At 44.5% G+C, this 22,437-nt stretch overlaps 1 protein-coding gene across 1 annotated transcript; it reads right to left on the reverse strand.

The window, feature by feature from the left end:
* Nucleotides 1-127: 127 nt before the first annotated feature.
* prickle1b (prickle homolog 1b) lies at nucleotides 128-22,437 on the reverse strand. Its single transcript, XM_065021357.1, is given in 8 exon segments — nucleotides 128-1,843; nucleotides 2,100-3,041; nucleotides 3,209-3,395; nucleotides 5,130-5,333; nucleotides 8,130-8,267; nucleotides 9,866-9,942; nucleotides 9,945-9,978; nucleotides 22,122-22,437. Coding segments are annotated over 8 exon segments (2,823 nt in total). The 5' UTR covers nucleotide 22,437; the 3' UTR covers nucleotides 128-917.

Below are 22,437 nucleotides of genomic sequence, written 5' to 3' on the forward strand. Positions count from 1 at the left end.
TGTAATGTAACTGGAGAAGAGCTCTGTAATGTAACTGGAGAAGAGCTCTGTAATGTAACTGGAGAAGAGCTCTGTAATGTAACTGGAGAAGAGCTCTGTGATGTAACTGGAGAAGAGCTCTGTAATGTAACTGGAGAAGAGCTCTGTGATGTAACTGAATCTGGACAGGTTGGTTTTATGTTGTATTTTACACCCTGAGGGACAAGCGTGTTAGAGAATTAACATTGGAATACAGCGAAGACTCAGGGTATCACTTTGAAGTTGAGAGGTTTAAGAGCAACTATATTATGGCATTTTGATTTGAGTAAGCAGATGGTTTGTATTCTGGCAATAGTTGGTTTGTTTTTTGTAAAGCCTTGATTGGTTGACAACTGATGCGTGCGAAATAGCTCTGCTTGTTACTACGACAACAGCCTGTCCCGCCTCCCTACGCCAACTTTGTTTACATCAAAACCAGAAAAATCTTAGTTAAAACTCAGGGATATAAAAATACCAGTATTAACATTTTAACTTAATATACACATTCATATTTTGTACTATTAAATAATTATGTTGGTTAGTCCCTAGACGTCTACTTTACTAACTATTCCTTTCCCTGTCAGCAATAACAATAGTGCATTAATTGCCATTTAATGCACACAATGGTATTGCTGGAATACTTTCAATGGTTTATCATACAATGTAAAAAAAAAAAAATTAAAAAGGTGTTTTTTGATGAATTTTATAAAAAGAAAAGGAGAAAATGTCTTCTTCTTTTTTTAGGTCTTCTGGCATGGTTTGAGTTTTAGACATGACCCATAATAAGAAGTCCAATAATATGGACAATGTTTTGTCCAGCAAGTCCAACTACAAAGAACTGGTCTCACCTGTCCACAAATGATTAGTGCTGGAAGTAAAACAGAGAATGTACATCTAGATTATGAAATGATGCAGTTCTTGCCTCTGTGACCCTTCTTTCTGGATTTAGTCCGTGAGTCGTTGGGTGACATGGCCGTAACGCGTGTTGGGAAGTCCTCAGTGTAGTATTGATACCTGCTAGGAACCCTGGGCTGGGGAATGAGCTGCCCCAGGAAGTAACCTTCCTCCTCAGAGTCTGAGGAAGAGGAGGAGCAGGTGGAGCACCAGTCTTCCTCGTCAGCGTACAGGCCACCTAGGAAGCGGTCGCGATCCCGGTCACCCCGAGCCTGGAGGGAGTAGTCTGAAGTGGTGTGGGGATAGGTTGGTGGCCTGTGAGCACCAGGGCCAGGTTGGTTGAAGAGGGCCGCGTGGTGTTCCTGAAGGGAACTCAGACCATGTCCCTCGTAGGGCCTCTGCACCCGTTCCTTAGGCAGGAGGTTAAGAGTGTTGTCCGAGCGGGTTCTACGGTTGTGGTGGCGGCCGTGGTGGTGCCGGTGTGGCCTTTCGGGGTCCTCGTGGTGGTACACCCTCCGACGCGTCCTCTCACTCTGAGGAGGCTGACGCACCGCCAGGTTCTGGCAAGACCCGTTATCCACCGTGTCCTCAGAGAACTTGACCATCTGCTGGCCAGGTGGCCGTGTGGACTGGGACCTGCTCCTCCTCAACACTGGCAGCTGAAGGTGAGGTGGTGGAACCTCCTGTTTAGGAGGGAGGGGTGGGAGGGGCAAAGACACCGGCCCCTGTACCCTCTGTGCCCCCCTCCGCACCTCCTCTTCCTCCTGGTCTGCTGCCCCCTCCTGGTGAATCAGAGAGTTGGTGCTGCGGTGAAGCATGGAGGAGTTGAGGGTGCCCATGATGCTCATCTTCTCACAGTCTTCTGGGTCCAGCAGGTTGTGGAGAGAGTAGAGGATCTGACCCTCCTTACTGTCTCCATCTGCTGACGCACCTGGGAGGACAGGACAATATAAAGCTGTGTTACTCGACAGAAGCAGGAAAACAAGAGTTCTTTACTGTAGCTAATTACTGTAGCTATTTTGTTTAATGGCTTTTTATACTATCTTTTCCTGTTCCATGTAAATCTCCATTATTACACTGGAATTAATAACTGATCGCCGACTACCTTTACCAGACTACTTTCACCAGAAGTTCACCAAACACTGTTTTACAGTGAACAAAGAAGCGCATGTGATATGAACTCTTACCAGTGATGTTAGAGAGGGCTAGAGAGTCCATGGAGTCTCCGACACTGTACTCAGTCTTCCTCAGCTCGTCTGTGATACACTCCAGAGAGTCTTCACACCACTCCCTGGGGTCCAGCATCCATAACCCTGCTCCCCCAGCGCTAACCCTCTGGTCCATCAGCCCCTGGTCCAGCTCCAGATCATGGATCTTTCTGGCACTAGCAGGGCCCGGGTGGCTTCCATAAGCCGAATCCCCAAGCCCGTCTTGGGACTGTGCCCAGTACATCTCAGGCAGGTGCTTCTTACTGACCAGCCCATCCTGGGACTGGGCCCAGTACATCTCAGGCAGGTGGCTCTGGTTCGTGGGACTGGTAGTGGTGGAGGCTGGTTTAGTCTCAGGCTTCAGCCAGGGTTCGGCTGACCTACTGGTGCCGGGTTCCTCTGAAGGCTGCGTCTGGAACACCCCGGCGCGGTCCCCGAACTTGAGCAGGAGCTGTGTCATGTAGTCCTCGTGTTCGGCCCACTCCTCTGGATCCTCCGGAGCGTCCTCTCGGTCCCTCCAGGTGTGCTCCTCAGTGAAGCTCATGTGGGACAGCTTTTGACCCACAATATCCATTTCTCTGTCCCCTCTGTCTCCATATAGACTAGGAGTCTTGTTATAGTCAGCCACTGCAACCGGGCTGAAGAGCTGGGACTGCCTCCACTGTTCAGCCACCGGGTGGCTGCTCTTGCCCATGTGACTCTGGCGGGATTCACGAGAGCCGGCGGACTGGAAGACCGAGTCGGAGGAGTCTGAGGCGTAGACGTCCTCTCCCAGGCTGCAGGCCTTGGAGCAGTAGATACGGCCCTGCTTGGGAAGGAAGGGACAGCCCAGCAGGGAGCTCTTACACTGGGCACAGCAGAAACACGTGTCTGTAGCGTGCCAGTGGACACCCTCGTAGGTCATCTGGGCATGGTCCACTCCTGGTGGAGGCAAGAAGGGAGGGAGGGAAGAGAGGGAGAGGTGGTGAATGTAGAGCAACATCTTTAAAAGGCTTCAGCAACAGGCTACACATTATGTCAACAACTCTTTATTTATTCCAGTAATCGGGTATAGATTGACCACATATGAACCAGAGATATTGACTCACCTATATTCTCCCCGCAGGCTTCACAGTATTCCGCGTACAGAGACTCAAAGCAGCCGCAGCAGTAGGGGCGGCCATCTTTCATGATGTATCGCTGACCGCCGAGCACCGTCTCACACTCGAAACAGGCAAAGTGCTTCATGTGCCAGTGACGCCCCTCGGCCTCCGTGCACTCATCTGAAAAGATTATCTGAGGGGGGGGGATAAACAGACATGTTTAAATACTGTCTGCTACTTATAGAATAATTAGGAAACAGACAAACACAAGATGAATTCAACTTCAGTTACTAATTGTGCAATAAGCTTATTGGTCATGTCATGACGTTGGCCTGTGGGTAAGGTTTATTACCCCCCCATAAACACCTTTCTCCCTTCCCTCTCTCTTGACTACAGAGGGACTCTTGAATAGCCTTTGTTAAACAGAGATTCTGAGAACATCAGAAGGTGGGGGGAAATGAACCATATTTTGGTAATCCAACCAGTTAAACGTATGCATTGGTACTTAATGAATATGATGTCAGTTCGGTTGTCATCTGAGACATTCTCATCAATGATAGGATGACATACACGATACAGTGGAAAGTCTACACATTATAGTTATCAGATTCACATGGAATTGTTGTGCAATTTAAATGTTTGAATATAAAATTATTGGTGAAAAGATTAAATGTAATTTTGGCTTCCAAATTAGGGATTTGTGTTTTCATAAGGTCAGGGCTCTACTCAATCAGTGGCCCGCCCCTGTGAAGAGACATGGGCTATAAACTATGAAACACACCCTTCTCCCTCCACTATATAAAAGCCCTTGACGAAAATGTAACCTCCTGTTCCGGATACATTAGGATGACGGTCCGATGTCAGAGGGTTCAGATAATAACTACAGAACGAAGCCAACCTCAGCGTGAGCTTTGGTTGCGAATGGTATGAACTTTGAACTCTTATTCACTACAGAAGTGAGACCTCCTAGCTGTCGAGTTAGCAACATTAGCTGCAAACGTGGGCTAGGAAAGAACAGACAGAGTATCCCATCTAGCACACAACGACGGTACTACAACGTATCCAATTTACCACCAGAGACATTCTTCAAAGGATGTCAAAGGCAACACGGCCTCTTCAAAGGCAACACGGCCTTCCACCTTCCAAATATTTATTGCATTTTCCTTTTCGAAATGGACGGTAATTTAGAATGCATAAGATTCTGTATTTATGATAGAGTAGCTGCCTACGGCCCGACAGAGACATTGCTTCTCCCTTTGTTCTTCAGTCTTCCCGCTCTTTCACTCAAACCCAGCCCCCTTTTCTTTGGGTAACCAGCTGTCATATCTGTTCCGTCCGCAAAGGACGATTTCCTTTATGACATAATTTGTAATCAAGGTATGATTCATTCTGTGTGATTAGTTAGGTATTTAGTAAATAAATATTTAAACCCAATTTTGTATTGCTGATTCAACTTGTTAGCCAGGGTTCGTGAAGATAACCAATAATTGACAACTTTCAGATGAGACTGAAATAAGGTGACGATTAATATTGACTGCTATTGATATAAAATATTTAAGAGTCTTTAAGAGTTTATTCGGAAGATAACAGCTCTATAAATATTATTTCGTGGTGCCCCGACTTTCTAGTTAATTACATTTACCTGATTAGCTCAATCAGGTCATTTGAATTACAGAGAAAGGATTTTATAGAATAGCATGTCATATCACTTAATCCGGCATAGCCAAAGACACGACAGTCACATCGCTTCAGTAGGCTACTGTCTATCTCCAGTGTTTAATGAGCAGACTGACTAAAGCCTAACTACTGTACTGTATGTTGAAAAAAAAGTTTGCCATTGTTTTAAGCCAACACTTCAATGTTTCATGTCTGCAATGAGTTAACCTCATCACAGGTTATTGATCACACACACACACAGTGATCTCACCTCATCGCAGGCTGAGCATCGTGGTTTCAGCAGCTCAGCGTGGTGTCGTCCACAGTGGATCTTTCCATCCTGGTGGAAGTAGATAAGGTCTACCAGCAGCTCCTGACACGTGGCGCACGCAAAGCATGCTGGGTGCCAGCACGGCCCCGGACCCGCCCGCAATGCAAAGATGGCCATCTCTCCTCCACTAATGCCCTCACCACACTGGGGATAAAACAACATGTTTTAAACAATGGGGTATCAGTCCACACAAAACACCAAGGAATGAGTCAATTGTTATGGTGTTTGTGTCCTTGTGTCTGTGTTGTTTTGTTCCGTACATGTTTAAGTAAAACCAAACACTATAATATAGTCTCATCCCTTCAGATTGTATGATTCCAGAAAGCTCACCAGAGCATGTCTGAACATACAGTCATCAGTCTTTAAATAACTACTGCCAGACCTGGGTTCAAATACTATTAGAAATCGTTCAAATACTTGAATTGCTTGCTTTAACCTGCCTAGAGTGACAGATGGGCAGTGGTCCAATTGTGCTATTCTAGCTCAATCAAGCCAGGCTAAAATATTTGAAATTATTTCAAATACTATTTGAACCCAGGTGTGAGCACTAGGACCACAGGACACCCCAGCTGTTGTCCATTATTACCAAGCCACCATCGGCCTTGGAAACTGGGGTGTCGTGTGTCCCCTGAAGGTACAGTAATCAAAACTACAGCTATGGGCAAAGCTATGCCGCTTTGTGAGTCTCGCTCTCTCTTTCTATCTCTCTGTCTGTCTGTCGCTCTCTCTATGTCTTTCTGTCTATGTCTCTGTCTCTCTCTCTCTCGCTCTTTCTCTCTATCTCTCTGTCTGTCGCTCTCTCTCTCTATGTCTTTCTGTCTATGTCTCTCTGTCTCTCTCTCTGTCTTTCTGTCTGTCTCTCTCTCTCTCTGTCTTTCTGTCTATGTCTATGTCTCTCTCTCTTTCTATGTATCTCTGTCTATGTCTCTCTCTCTCTCGCTCTTTCTATCTCTCTGTCTGTCTGTCGCTCTCTCTCTGTCTTTCTATCTATGTCTCTCTCTCTTTCTATCTCTCTCGGTCTATGTCTCTCTCTCTCTCTCTCTCTCTCTCTCTCTCTCTCTCTGTCTCTCTCTCTGTCTCTGTCTGTACGGGTAGTATTCCAACATGCCAGTACTCAGTCACTCAAACCAGCCATGCCTTTACAACATGCCAGTCACTAGTCTAATAGGATGTGGTCACTAGTCTAATAGGATGTGGTCACTAGTCTAATATGACGTGGTCACTAGTCTAATACGATGTGTTCACTAGTCTAATAGGATGTGGTCACTAGTCTAATATGACGTGGTCACTAGTCTAATAGGATGTGGTCACTAGTCTCATAGGATGTTGTCCCTAGTCTAATAGGATATGGTCACTAGTCTCATAGGATGTGGTCACTAGTCTAATAGGACGTGGTCACTAGTCTAATACGATGTGGTCACTAGTCTCATAGGATGTGGTCACGAGTCCACAGTGATCAGAAAGGACTTATGGTATGTGGTCACTAGTCCACAGTGATCAGAAAGGACTTATGGTATGTGGTCACTAGTCCACAGTGATCAGAAAGGACTTATGGTATGTGGTCACTAGTCCACAGTGATCAGAAAGGACTTATGGTATGTGGTCACTAGTCCACAGTGATCAGAAAGGACTTATGGTATGTGGTCACTAGTCCACAGTGATCAGAAAGGACTTATGGTATGTGGTCACTAGTCCACAGTGATCAGAAAGGACTTATGGTATGTGCTTCTAAATTAGTTTTTAAGGCCCTTTAACAAGCCAAACTATGACCATTACATTTCACAAGCTGGAACTAAATCTATTGTACAGCACTAAGTCTCTTTAAACAAGATCTGAAGGCTGTCAACAAGCCAAACTGTGATCAATTCTATTCACAAGCTTTGGCAATATAAACATGTGTTTCCCATGCCAAAAACAGCCCATTGAATTGAGAGGGAGGGAGAGAGAGAAAGAGAGAGTTTATTGTACAGTCTGTAGAGCACTGGGTTAACGGGTGCCTGCTGACCAGTGGTACAGTTGAAATGAACGCAACACCTTGTTAACATTTATTTTTGACTGCAGGAAATTGGGCCCATTCTTTTTCCTGGAATAACTTCCACGCTCGGGTTGAGCATGAGCTCCTAATGTCCACACTTCCTCCTCTCTGCTCCCTCTGAGTGGGTTAGTTGTTAATTAGACAGACTCTGCCCTTGATTAAATCCTCACATTATCACTGGAGCTTTAGGGTCCCAAATGGCACCCTATTCCCTACATCGTGCACTACTTCCCCCTGGGCCCTGGTCAAAAGAAGTGCACTATGTAGTGAATAGGATGCCATTTGGGACGCACAAACATTTTAGAATAGAACAGAGCGAGGCCAAAGGGGGTCGGTAAGTCTTGAAATAAACAACTAATGTACTGCCCTGTATTGTTAGCTTGTTGTCGTTTCCTGCTCTGCCTAGCAGGAAGAGCTTCAGGAGGGAGAAGCAGCTCTATATAGGATTGCTGCTCTGCCTAGCAGGAAGAGCTTCAGGAGGGAGAAGCAGCTCTATATAGGATTGCTGCTCTGTCTAGCAGGAAGAGCTTCAGGAGGGAGAAGCAGCTCTATATAGGATTGCTGCTCTGCCTACAGGAAGAGCTTCAGGAGGGAGAAGCAGCTCTTTATAGGATTGCTGCTCTGCCTACAGGAAGAGCTTCAGGAGGGAGAAGCAGCTCTTTATAGGATTGCTGCTCTGCCTACAGGAAGAGCTTCAGGAGGGAGAAGCAGGTCTTTATAGGATTGACATGTAATGAGGAAGGGAGAGACATATTTACTGGCTTTAACGTCATTTGGGAGAGATTTTCTTACTCGCCTTCCAGACTTGTATGGAAATGTTTTATAAGATATGGATAGAGTTTGTACTCGCAGTGTGAGTGGGTGTGTATGTGTACGAACGTGTGTGTGTGTGTATGTGAACGTACATGTTCACAGAGGGTGTGTTGCAGGGCTCGGGGGAGCATCCTGGGGGTTCCTCTCCCCAGAGACTCTCTCTTTCTCTGGACACTGAACATGTGGAGCTCCCTCTTCTCCTCCTCACTGAGAGAGTGGCAGTACCGTACCTGGGAGGAGGGGGGGAAGAGAGAGAGAGAGGGAGGGGGAGAGAGAGAGAGAAGAGAGAGAGAGAGAGAAAGAGAGAAGAAAGAGAGAGAAGAGAGAGAGAAAGAGAGAAGAAAGAGCGAGAAAAGAGAGAGAAGAAGCAAGAGAGAAAAGAGAGAGAGAGAGAGAGAGAAAGAGAGAAGAAAGAGAGAGAAAAGAGAGAGAAGAAGAAAGAGAGAGAGAGAGACAGAGATAGAGGGAGAGAGAGAGAGAGAGAGAGAAATGACACCAACTCAGATTTGACAGATAAAACCTAAACCCTCACTGCTTCCACCACAGATGTATATTATGGTTATGTTATGGAAGAACACATGTTCTTCCCCTGGAGGCTCACCCCAAGGTTGGCATGAACGTGCACACATCAAGCCTGATGTTTAGAGCAGACAATTACCACACAGATAAATAAAAACGAGCGGAAGACTAACAACCAACAATGGGCTTTGTGGTTCCCTTAACACAGCAAACAACGCTGGTACACAACGAGAGCCCTCGGAGCGCCGCTCTCTAAACGTTCTCTGGTGTGTGTGTGTGCGTGTGCCCTACTTTACAGAGGCCTTGTAAACCACAGCTATGCCTGGAATCTCCCCTTCTCCCCTGCTGCAGTATGCTGCTCTGCTCTGAGCCTGGCAGCAAACATCATAAAGTCACTCAGTCAGACGCTTTATTGTTCCAAGGAACAAACGCCTGCCCACCTACAGGACTGGAGCAGAGCAGTCAAAGATGCCCTCTGTGATAGCCTCACATAGCCCCTCTGCACATCTCCCAGTGTAAACTGTGCTGACTAAAGGCGTGGGTTACAATGTGGGTCCAAGGAGTGCTGGTTTACAATCTAGAAAGACATTACAAGGATCCGGTTGTGTTTAAATGCAGTTATGCACCATATGTTACTATGGCAATCGTAGTAGGCGATGTGAGTGGTTTGTCTTTACTAGAATACCTCCACTGTGACGAGGTGACATTCTTTAGTTAGCATTAACCTGGCCTGATCCCAGATCTGTGTGGTTAAAGCCATCTCCACTGACTATCATTGTCTGGGTGAAGCACATTCAGATCTGGGACCAGGGCCTGTATTCACAAAGAGTGTCTAGGATCGGGTTTGTGAATACTAATCTCTCATGGACAGATGTATGTAAATTGAACTGGTACCGTAGAATCTGTTGGAATTGGAATGTGATCTGTGGGATAACGAGCAGCAGTAGGTGTTTCGCAGGTTATTCGGACTAATCACGATTTTGCAGGTGTTAGCATCCTTCGAATTTGGAAGGGGAGGGGACATTCAACCCGTAACTTGCACAGAGAGAGGGTGGAGCTCCTCGTTCCGGTTCCGTTCCTCGTTCTAGCATCTCTTAATTCCTTCTCTTAACACTTATGGACCCAGAACCTAATCAAGCAGCTGACCCATTACCTGAGACTTTAGTTCTGGGTGAACCGAGACTATGTGAATACAGAACTAGTAGATGAACTCTCTGTCCTGGGTTCAGTTCTTACCACATTGTCATGAGGGGGCAGCTGGTAGAGCAGACCCAGTAGATTAACTCTCTGTCCTGGGTTCAGTTCTTACCTCATTGTCATGAGGCGGCAGCTGGTAGAGCAGCTGTCTGATCCTGTGTTTCTCTCCAGGACTGTTGACGTAGGGACCTTGTCCTCTGGAAGACAGGAGAAATACTGCTGTACCTGGGGACGGAGGGACGGGGGGACGGAGGGAATGGTTAGAACAGTCTTAGTTCTGTCATACTGCAAATCCACCTTCAATCACACATGTTCCTGGTTGGTCTTAATGGTTTAGTAGTTCAGTTGGAGGGTGATGCTCACCCTAAAAGACCAGGCATACCTCCAGGATCTGTACTGCCCTGCATCATAAATACCCCACTGGGCTCCAGGACAAGAGCACAATCACAGCTGCTTAAAGAGCTTTGTTCGGGCCAGATCCACCATGATATGCCAACAAAGGCCAGGGTCAGTCAGTCAGTCACAGTCAGTCAGTGGAAAATCACTCAGGTCACAGTTCATACAAGACTGGTGCTTCCGTTGACTGATTGACCATTTTTACAATAGTTATCCCACCAACCAACTACCTTTTCTTGATGAATGTTTCCATCTCTCCACCATGAGTTCATGACTATCTATGAAATATGAAGACCCTGTTTTGCCTCCACAAATTCTAGAGGTGTAGAGAGTGAAGGGCTGGGAAACAAGGGGATGGGGGGGGGTAAGGTTACAAAAACAAGGTATTTGGCTTGGGAGGCCTCCTGTTGATTTCAGACCTTCATTACTTCCATGTGTGCTCATGGTTAATGAGAGGGTGGGGGAGAGATAGAAGGAAGAGCGAGAGAGAGAGAGAGAGAGAGAGAGAAGAGCTTTTGGGAAAGAGAGAGAGAGCTTTGGGAAAGTGCCACATAGCCTGGAGTCAGAGGCCAGCCCTGTTTGCAGTCGGAGCTGAACTGTAAAGAAAGCAGCCAGTGTTAATGATGCTACAGCCACACAGTCAGCATCACTAGGAAGGAGGCATAAAACACTCTCAACCACTCTAGCCCCACAGGCTAACAGGCCACAGTAACGATCTGCTGAGGTTGCATGTTACTGCACTAACTGAAACAGGATGTGAACATGTATTTATAATAGCTTGTACACTCTTAGAACCCTTTTAGGTTCTACACAGCACCTTGGTTTCTTCGGCTGTCCCCGTAGGATGATCCTTTGAAGAACCCTTTTGAGTTCCATGTAGAACCCTCTTCTACATGGAACCGAAAAAGTTTCTTCTAAGGATGGAACCTACCTGGAACCAAAAGGGGTTCTCCCATGGGGGCAGCTGTAGAACTGTTTTGGAACCTTATTTTGTAAGAATGTATAGCTGATGCCACATTGGGACTTAATAGACTTCCGGCGCCAACAGAGATGGCCGCCTCGCTTCGCGTTCCTACGAAACTATGCAGTATTTTGTTTTTTTACGTGTTATTTCTTACATTGGTACGCCAGGTAATCTTAGGTTTCATTACATACAGTCGGGAGGATAAGAGCAACGTCAACTCAACATCATTACGACCAGGAATACGACTTTCCCGAAGCGGATCCTGTGTTTCGCCCACCACCCAGGACAATGGATCGGATCCCAGCCGGCGAACTTAAACAACGTCACCGTAAAAGGGGCAAACGAAGCGGTCTTCTGGTCAGGCTCCGGAGACGGGCACATCGCGCACCACTCCCTAGCATACTACTCGCTAATGTCCAGTCTCTTGACAACAAGGTTGATGAAATCCGAGCAAGGGTAGCACTCCAGAGAGACATCAGAGACTGTAACGTTCTTTGCTTCACGGAAACATGGCTCACTCGAGTGACGCTATCGGAGTCGGTGCAGCCAGCTGGTTTCTTCACACATCGCGCCGACAGAAACAAGCATCTTTCTGGTAAGAAGAGGGGCGGATGGGTATTCATTATGATTAACGAGATGTGGTGTGATCATAACAACATACAGGAACTCAAGTCCTTCTGGTCACCTGACTTAGAATTCCTCACAATCAAATGTCGACCGCATTATCTACCAAGAGAATTCTCTTCGATTATAATGACAGCCATATATATTCCCCCCCAAGCAGACACATCGATGGCCCTGAACGAACTTTATTTGACTCTATGTAAACTGGAAACCACATATCCTGAGGCTGAATTCATTGTAGCTGGGGATTTTAACAAGGCTAATCTGAAAACAAGACTCCCTAAATTCTATCAGCATATCGATTGTGCTACCAGAGCTGGTAAAACCCTGGATCATTGTTATTCTAACTTCCGCAACGCATATAAGGCCCTCCCCCACCCTCCTTCCAGAAAAGCTGACCACGACTCTATTTTGTTGCTTCCAGCCTATAGACAGAAACTAAAACAGGAAGCTCCCGCGCTCAGGTCTGTTCAACGCTGGTCCGACCAATCTGATTCCACGCTTCAAGACTGCTTCGATCACGTGGATTGGGATATATGTTCCGCATTGCATCCAACAACAACATTGACGAATACGCTGATTCGGTGATCGAATTCATTAGAAAGTGCATCGGCGATGTCGTACCCACAGCAGCTATTAAAACATTCCCAAACCAGAAACTGTGGATTGATGGCAGCATTCGCGCGAAACTGAAAGCGCGAACCACTGCTTTTAACCAGGGCAAGGTGACCGGAAACATGACCGAATACAAACAGTTTAGCTATTCCCTCCGCAAGGCAATCAAACAAGCTAAGCGTCAGTATAGAGACAAAGTAGAGTTGCAATTCAACGGCTCAGACACAAGAGGTATGTGGCAGGGTCTACAGTCAATCACGGATTACAAAAAGAAAACCAGCCCCGTCGTGGACCAGGTTGTCTTGCTTCCAGACAGACTAAATAACTTCTTTGCTCGCTTTGAGGACAATACAGTGCCACTGACACGGCCCGCTACCAAAACCTGCGGACTCTCCTTCACTGCAGCCGAAGTGAGTAAAACATTTAAACGTGTTAACCCTCGCAAGGCTGCAGGCCCAGACGGCATCCCCAGCTGCGTCCTCAGAGCATGTGCAGACCAGCTGGCTGGTGTGTTTACGGACATATTCAATCAATCCTTATCCCAGTCTGCTTCAAGACATGCTTCAAGAGGTCCACCATTGTTCCTGTTCCCAAGAAAGCTAAACGACTACCGCCCGTAGCACTCACTTCCGTCATCATGAAGTGCTTTGAGAGACTAGTCAAGGACCATATCACCTCCACCCTACCTGACACCCTAGACCCACTCCAATTTGCTTACCGCCCAAATAGGTCCACAGACGATGCAATCTCAACCACACTGCACACTGCCCTAACCCATCTGGACAAGAGGAATACCTACGTGAGAATGCTGTTCATCGACTACAGCTCAGCATTTAACACCATAGTACCCTCCAAACTCGTCATCAAGCTCGAGACCCTGGGTCTCGACCCCGCCCTGTGCAACTGGGTCCTGGACTTCCTGACGGGCCGCCCCCAGGTGGTGAGGGTAGGTAACAACATCTGGGAGGAGGTGAGGGCCCTCGGAGTGTGGTGTCAGGAAAATAAACTCACACTCAACGTCAACAAAACAAAGGAGATGATCGTGGACTTCAGGAAACAGCAGAGGGAGCACCCCCCTATCCACATCGTCGGGACAGTAGTGGAGAGGCTAGTAAGTTTTAAGTTCCTCGGCGTACACATCACGGACAAACTGAATTGGTCCACCCACACAGACAGCGTTGTGAAGAAGGCTCAGCAGCGCCTCTTCAACCTCAGGAGGCTGAAGAAATTTGGCTTGTCACCAAAAGCACTCACAAACTTTTACAGATGCATAATCGAGAGCATCCTGTCGGGCTGTATCACCGCCTGATACGGCAACTGCTCCGCCCACAACCGTAAGGATCTCCAGAGGATAGTGAGGTCTGCACAACGCATCACCGGGGGCAAACTACCTGCCCTCCAGGACACCTACACCACCCAATGTTACAGGAAGGCCATAAAGATCATCAAGGACAACAACCACCCGAGCCACTGCCTGTTCACCCCGCTATCATCCAGAAGGCGAGGTCAGTACAGGTGCATCAAAGCAGGGTCCAAGAGACTGAAAAACAGCTTCTATCTCAAGGCCATCAGACTGTTAAACAGCTACTACTAACATTGAGTGGCTGCTGCCAACATACTGACTCAACTCCAGCCACTTTAATAATGGAAATTGATGTAAAAATGTATCACTAGCCACTTTAAACAATGCCTCTTAATATAATGTTTACATACCCTACATTACTCATCTCATATGTATATACTGTACTCTATACCATCTACTGCATCTTGCCATCTGTATGTAATACATGTATCACTAGCCACTTTAAACTATGCCACTTTGTTTACATACCCTACATTACTCATCCCATATGTATACACTGTACTCGATACCATCTACTGCATCTTGCCTATGCCACTCTGTACCATCACTCATTCATATATCTTTATGTACATATTCTTCATCCCTTTACACTTGTGTGTATAAGGTAGTTGTTATGGAATTGTTTGGTTAGATTACTCGTTGGTTATTACTGCATTGTCGGAACTAGAAGCACAAGCATTTCGCCACAATCGCATTAACATCTGCTAACCATGTGTATGTGACAAATATAATTTGATTTGATTTGATTTAAAAGTCGACTGGTTTTAACAGAGAAAATAGAGGGAAGCAACTGAGACAAATATATTTCAACAACATTCCAGCAAAAAAAAGAGGTAATAGTACGGTAGTACTATGAACCCCTAAACCATGGGATGTAGAGCCTAGCCCTAGACTGACTCACTCTGAAACAGAACTCTAAACCATGGGATGTAGAGCCTAGCCCTAGACTGACTCACTCTGAAACAGAACTCTAAACCATGGGATGTAGAGCCTAGCCCTAGACTGACTCACTCTGAAACAGAACTCTAAACCATGGGATGTAGAGCCTAGCCCTAGACTGACTCACTCTGAAACAGAACTCTAAACCATGGGATGTAGAGCCTAGCCCTAGACTGACTCACTCTGAAACAGAACTCTAAACCATGGGATGTATAGCCTAGCCCTAGACTGACTCACTCTGAAACAGAACTCTAAACCATGGGATGTATAGCCTAGCCCTAGACTGACTCACTCTGAAACAGAACTCTAAACCATGGGATGTAGAGCCTAGCCCTAGACTGACTCACTCTGAAACAGAACTCTAACCCATGGGATGTAGAGCCTAGCCCTAGACTGACTCACTCTGAAACAGAACTCTAAACCATGGGATGTATAGCCTAGCCCTAGACTGACTCACTCTGAAACAGAACTCTAAACCATGGGATGTAGAGCCTAGCCCTAGACTGACTCACTCTGAAACAGAACTCTAAACCATGGGATGTATAGCCTAGCCCTAGACTGACTCACTCTGAAACAGAACTCTAAACCATGGGATGTATAGCCTAGCCCTAGACTGACTCACTCTGAAACAGAACTCTAAACCATGGGATGTATAGCCTAGCCCTAGACTGACTCACTCTGAAACAGAACTCTAAACCATGGGATGTATAGCCTAGCCCTAGACTGACTCACTCTGAAACAGAACTCTAAACCATGGGATGTATAGCCTAGCCCTAGACTGACTCACTCTGAAACAGAACTCTAAACCATGGGATGTATAGCCTAGCCCTAGACTGACTCACTCTGAAACAGAACTCTAAACCATGGGATGTAGAGCCTAGCCCTAGACTGACTCACTCTGAAACAGAACTCTAAACCATGGGATGTATAGCCTAGCCCTAGACTGACTCACTCTGAAACAGAACTCTAAACCATGGGATGTATAGACTGACTCACTCTGCCTCTAGGATGTATAGTCTGACTCACTCTGAAACAGAACTCTAAACCATGGGATGTATAGCCTAGCCCTCTGACTCACTCTGCCCTAGACTGACTCACTCTGAAACAGAACTCTAAACCATGGGAAATATAGCCTAGGCCTAGACTGACTCACTCTGAAACAGAACTCTAAACCATGGGATGTATAGCCCTAGACTGACTCACTCTGAAACAGAACTCTAAACCATGGGATGTATAGTCTAGCCCTAGACTGACTCACTCTGAAACAGAACTCTAGACCATGGGATGTATAGTCTAGCCCTAGACTGACTCACTCTGAAACAGAACTCTAAACCATGGGAAATATAGCCTAGCCCTAGACTGACTCACTCTGAAACAGAACTCTAAACCATGGGATGTATAGCCTAGCCCTAGACTGACTCACTCTGAAACAGAACTCTAAACCATGGGATGTATAGTCTAGCCCTAGACTGAATCACAACTCTAAACCATGGGATGTATAGTCTAGCCCTAGACTGATTCACTCTGAAACAGAACTCTAAACCATGGGATGTATAGTCTAGCCCTAGACTGACTCACTCTGAAACAGAACTCTAAACCATGGGATGGATAGCCTAGCCCTAGACTGACTCACTCTGAAACAGAACTCTAAACCATGGGATGTATAGTCTAGCCCTAGACTGAATCACTCTGAAACAGAACTCTAAACCATGGGATGTATAGCCTAGCCCTAGACTGACTCACTCTGAAACAGAACTCTAAACCATGGGATGTATAGTCTAGCCCTAGACTGACTCACTCTGAAACAGAACTCTAAACCATGGGATGTATAGCCTAGCCCTAGACTGAGTCACTCTGAAACAGAACTCTAAACCATGGGATGTATAGCCTAGCCCTAGACTGAGTCACTCTGAAACAGAACTCTAAACCATGGGATGTAGAGCCTAGCCCTAGACTGACTCACTCTGAAACAGAACTCTAAACCATGGGATGTATAGCCTAGCCCTAGACTGACTCACTCTGAAACAGAACTCTAAACCATGGGATGTATAGCCCCTAGCTGACTCAGAAACTGACTCACTCACTCTGAAACAGAACTCTAAACCATGGGATGTATAGTCTAACCCTAGACTGACTCACTCTGAAACAGAACTCTAGACCATGGGATGTATAGTCTAGCCTAGACTGACTCACTCTGAAACCTAGACTGACTCACTCTGAAACAGAACTCTAAACCATGGGATGTATAGCCTAGCCCTAGACTGACTCACTCTGAAACAGAACTCTAAACCATGGGATGTATAGCCTAGCCCTAGACTGACTCACTCTGAAACAGAACTCTAAACCATGGGATGTATAGCCTAGCCCTAGACTGACTCACTCTGAAACAGAACTCTAAACCATGGGATGTATAGCCTAGCCCTAGACTGACTCACTCTGAAACAGAACTCTAAACCATGGGATGTATAGCCTAGCCCTAGACTGACTCACTCTGAAACATAACTGTCATTGTTGGAAAACACTGAAAAACATTGACATGACGACCTGCGTTACCATGATTATTATTTGTCTTAAATCGTATAGATCAGTGTTGACTCTATCCTACTTTGTCCCCGCTCCTCCAGACGAACATTTCCAGGAGATCACAGGCACTCTGCAGGAGGGGCGAATGGCATGTCAGTATGTCTGTATTTATAGACTCCAGACATTAAACATTAAAGCCTGAAGTCTGGCTGCAGTTTGTTTGAGGATTTGTCTCGGATGGCCACACTTCTGTGTTCAGTCAGATCTCAGTGGAAGGCAGTGTGTGTGTGTGTGTGTGTGTGTGTGTGTGTGTGTGTGTGTGTGTGTGTGTGTGTGTGTGTGTGTGTGTGTGTGTGTGTGTGTGTGGTGTGTGTGGAGGGGGGGTGTCTGTGTGTGTGTCACAGGAATTCTATGCCTGTGAGGGGTTGTTAGAATATCGGGGCAGAGAGAGATGTAGAATCTGTCAGGAGACATCAGTAGAGTTGGAGAATAGTCATATTGCTGCTATTCTCTGTGTGCTGTAATGTCCACAGTTTGTGACACTGACAAATAGTGTGACTCCACATCTCACCACCAAGGGGATTTACAAATCAAATCAAATGGATCTATAAAGCCCTTTTTATGTCAGCATTCCTCCTGATCTCCAACAGTTAACATTAGGAGTGGATTGATTCTCCTGATCTCCAACAGTTAACATTAACAACTTAGGAGTGGACTGATTCCTCCTGATCTCCAACAGTTAACATTAGGAGTGGACTGATTCCTCCTGATCTCCAACAGTTAACATTAGGAGTGGACTGATTCCTCCTGATCTCCAACAGTTAACATTAGGAGTGGACTGATTCCTCCTCCAACAGTTAACATTAGGAGTGGACTCCAAACAGTTAACATTAGGAGTGGACTGATTCCTCCTGATCTCCAACAGTTAACATTAGGAGTGGACTGATTCCTCTTGATCTCCAACAGTTAACATTAGAAGTGGATTGATTCCTCCTGGCAGGTCGGGGTCTAGTATTAGCCTATCTATGTGGATGGACATTCAGTTTGCCTGCTGTGTTTTGTTACATTCAGATATGGATTACAACCAATGGTCACTGTGATGTGATCTGTCACCAACAGCTCCCGCTACCTCTCCCCAGGAGGAGAGTCATGAACTGTTCCAGGTCCAGAGGTATGGTGAACTGGCCCCTTGTGTTCTACACTCAACGCTGCATCTCAGCCTCACCTCAGGAAGATGGCAACACCCTGTCACTTGGCTTTAAGTCCCTGTGACGTGTGTGTGTGTGTGTGTGTGTGTGTGTGTGTGTGTGTGTGTGTGTGTGTGTGTGTGTGTGTGTGTGTGTGTGTGTGTGTGTGTGTGTGTGTGTGTGTGTGTGTGTGTGTGTGTGTGTGTGTGTGTGTGTGTGTGTGTGTGTTAGAATAGAGAGAGAGAGAGAGAGAGAGAGAGAGAGAGAGAGAGAGAGAGAATAGTCATAGCTGCTATTCTCTGAGAGAGAATGTCCAGAGAGAGAGAGAGAGAGAGAGAGAGAGATCTCACCAGAGAGCCCTACCAGATGTTCTGTTTCCACCTCGAGCCGAAACTCTGGACTCATCCAACTCAATCCAATGGATGACAACACAGTATTGTCTATTGTCCATCATCGTGTATCTCCATCATGTTATAGTTACAGTCATGTATCTCCATCATGTTATAGTTACAGTCATGTATCTCCATCATGTTATAGTTACAGTCATGTATCTCCATCATGTTATAGTTACAGGTTATAGTTACAGTCATGTATCTCCATCATGTTATAGTTACAGTCATGTATCTCCATCATGTTATATTTACAGGTTATAGTTACAGTCATGTATCTCCATCATGTTATATTTACAGGTTATAGTTACAGTCATGTATCTCCATCATGTTATAGTTACAGTCATGTATCTCCATCATGTTATAGTTACAGTCATGTATCTCCATCATGTTATAGTTACAGTCATGTATCTCCATCATGTTATATTTACAGGTTATATCATGTTAGTTACAGTCATGTATCTCCATCATGTTATAGTTACAGTCATGTATCTCCATCATGTTATATTTACAGGTTATAGTTTACAGTCATGTATCTCCATCATGTTATAGTTACAGTCATATATCTCCATCATGTTATATTTACAGGTTATAGTTTACAGTCATGTATCTCCATCATGTTATAGTTACAGTCATATATCTCCATCATGTTATATTTACAGGTTATAGTTACAGTCATGTATCTCCATCATGTTATATTTACAGTCATGTATCTCCATCATGTTATAGTTACAGTCATGTATCTCCATCATGTTATATTTACAGGTTATAGTTTACAGTCATATATCTCCATCATGTTATAGTTACAGTCATGTATCTCCATCATGTTATAGTTACAGTCATGTATCTCCATCATGTTATAGTTACAGTCATGTATCTCCATCATGTTATATTTACAGGTTATAGTTACAGTCATGTATCTCCATCATGTTATAGTTACAGTCATGTATCTCCATCATGTTATATTTACAGGTTATAGTTTACAGTCATGTATCTCCATCATGTTATATTTACAGGTTATAGTTACAGTCATATATCTCCATCATGTTATATTTACAGGTTATAGTTACAGTCATGTATCTCCATCATGTTATAGTTACAGTCATGTATCTCCATCATGTTATATTTACAGGTTATAGTTACAGTCATGTATCTCCATCATGTTATAGTTACAGTCATGTATCTCCATCATGTTATAGTTACAGTCATGTATCTCCATCATGTTATAGTTACAGTCATGTTATAGTTACAGTCATGTATCTCCATCATGTTATAGTTACAGTCATGTATCTCCATCATGTTATAGTTACAGTCATGTATCTCCATCATGTTATAGTTACAGTCATGTATCTCCATCATGTTATATTTACAGGTTATAGTTACAGTCATGTATCTCCATCATGTTATATTTACAGGTTATAGTTACAGTCATGTATCTCCATCATGTTATATTTACAGTTATAGTTACAGTCATGTATCTCCATCATGTTATATTTACAGGTTATCATGTTATAGTTACAGTCATGTATCTCCATCATGTTATATTTACAGGTTATAGTTACAGTCATGTATCTCCATCATGTTATAGTTACAGTCATGTATCTCCATCATGTTATATTTACAGTCATCATATCTCCATCATGTTATAGTTACAGTCATGTATCTCCATCATGTTATAGTTACAGTCATGTATCTCCATCATGTTATATTTACAGTCATGTATCTCCATCATGTTATATTTACAGTCATGTATCTCCATCATGTTATATTTACAGTCATGTATCTCCATCATGTTATAGTTACAGTCATGTATCTCCATCATGTTATAGTTACAGTCATGTATCTCCATCATGTTATATTTACAGTCATGTATCTCCATCATGTTATAGTTACAGTCATATATCTCCATCATGTTATAGTTACAGTCATGTATCTCCATCATGTTATAGTTACAGTCATGTATCTCCATCATGTTATATTTACAGTCATGTATCTCCATCATGTTATATTTACAGGTTATAGTTACAGTCATGTATCTCCATCATGTTATATTTACAGGTTATCATGTTATAGTTACAGTCATGTATCTCCATCATGTTATAGTTACAGTCATGTATCTCCATCATGTTATAGTTACAGTCATGTATCTCCATCATGTTATAGTTACAGTCATGTATCTCCATCATGTTATAGTTACAGTCATATATCTCCATCATGTTATAGTTACAGTCATATATCTCCATCATGTTATAGTTACAGTCATGTATCTCCATCATGTTATAGTTACAGTCATATATCTCCATCATGTTATAGTTACAGTCATGTATCTCCATCATGTTATATTTACAGTCATATATCTCCATCATGTTATATTTACAGTCATGTATCTCCATCATGTTATATTTACAGTCATGTATCTCCATCATGTTATAGTTACAGTCATGTATCTCCATCATGTTATATTTACAGTCATGTATCTCCATCATGTTATATTTACAGTCATGTATCTCCATCATGTTATAGTTACAGTCATATATCTCCATCATGTTATAGTTACAGTCATGTATCTCCATCATGTTATAGTTACAGTCATGTATCTCCATCATGTTATATTTACAGTCATGTATCTCCATCATGTTATATTTACAGGTTATAGTTACAGTCATGTATCTCCATCATGTTATATTTACAGGTTATAGTTACAGTCATGTATCTCCATCATGTTATAGTTACAGTCATGTATCTCCATCATGTTATAGTTACAGTCATATATCTCCATCATGTTATAGTTACAGTCATGTATCTCCATCATGTTATAGTTACAGTCATGTATCTCCATCATGTTACAGTCATATATCTCCATCATGTTATAGTTACAGTCATGTATCTCCATCATGTTATAGTTACAGTCATGTATCTCCATCATGTTATAGTTACAGTCATATATCTCCATCATGTTATAGTTACAGTCATGTATCTCCATCATGTTATAGTTACAGTCATATATCTCCATCATGTTATATTTACAGGTTATAGTTACAGTCATGTATCTCCATCATGTTATAGTTACAGTCATATATCTCCATCATGTTATATTTACAGGTTATAGTTACAGTCATGTATCTCCATCATGTTATAGTTACAGTCATGTATCTCCGTCTAATTTGACTGAAGGTGATGATGCTGTTGACCGTGATCTTGACTTAGCAGAGGCATCAAACACATATACACATGCATTCATTTACTGACTTTATGTGATGCCATTGAGGTGGTCGTTGTTAGCGACCGTAGTTACTGGAGAAGCTTGTGGTTGACTATTCAACAGACACATGAGGATATGATGATGATGATGATGCCGTGCTGCTCACCTGTTCAGGTCTGAGTCCAGGCGGTACCCAGGCGTATTCCTCAAGGGCACAACCTGAGTCGTCGTCTGACGTAGAGCTCCTCTGGAAGCCCAGGGTCAGTTTCCCCAGCTTCCCCCCCGTCCGCTGCTCCATATCCAGGCCCCGGACACCCCCCGTCCGCTGCTCCATATCCAGGCCCCGGACACCCCCCGTCCGCTGCTCCATATCCAGGCCCCGGACACCCCCCGTCCGCTGCTCCATATCCAGGCCCCGGACACCCCCCGTCCGCTGCTCCATATCCAGGCCCCGGACACCCACCGGCCGCTCCAGGTTCATC

The sequence above is a fragment of the Oncorhynchus nerka genome, linkage group LG8 (genome assembly GCF_034236695.1).
Source record: "Oncorhynchus nerka isolate Pitt River linkage group LG8, Oner_Uvic_2.0, whole genome shotgun sequence".
Taxonomy (NCBI): domain Eukaryota; kingdom Metazoa; phylum Chordata; class Actinopteri; order Salmoniformes; family Salmonidae; genus Oncorhynchus; species Oncorhynchus nerka.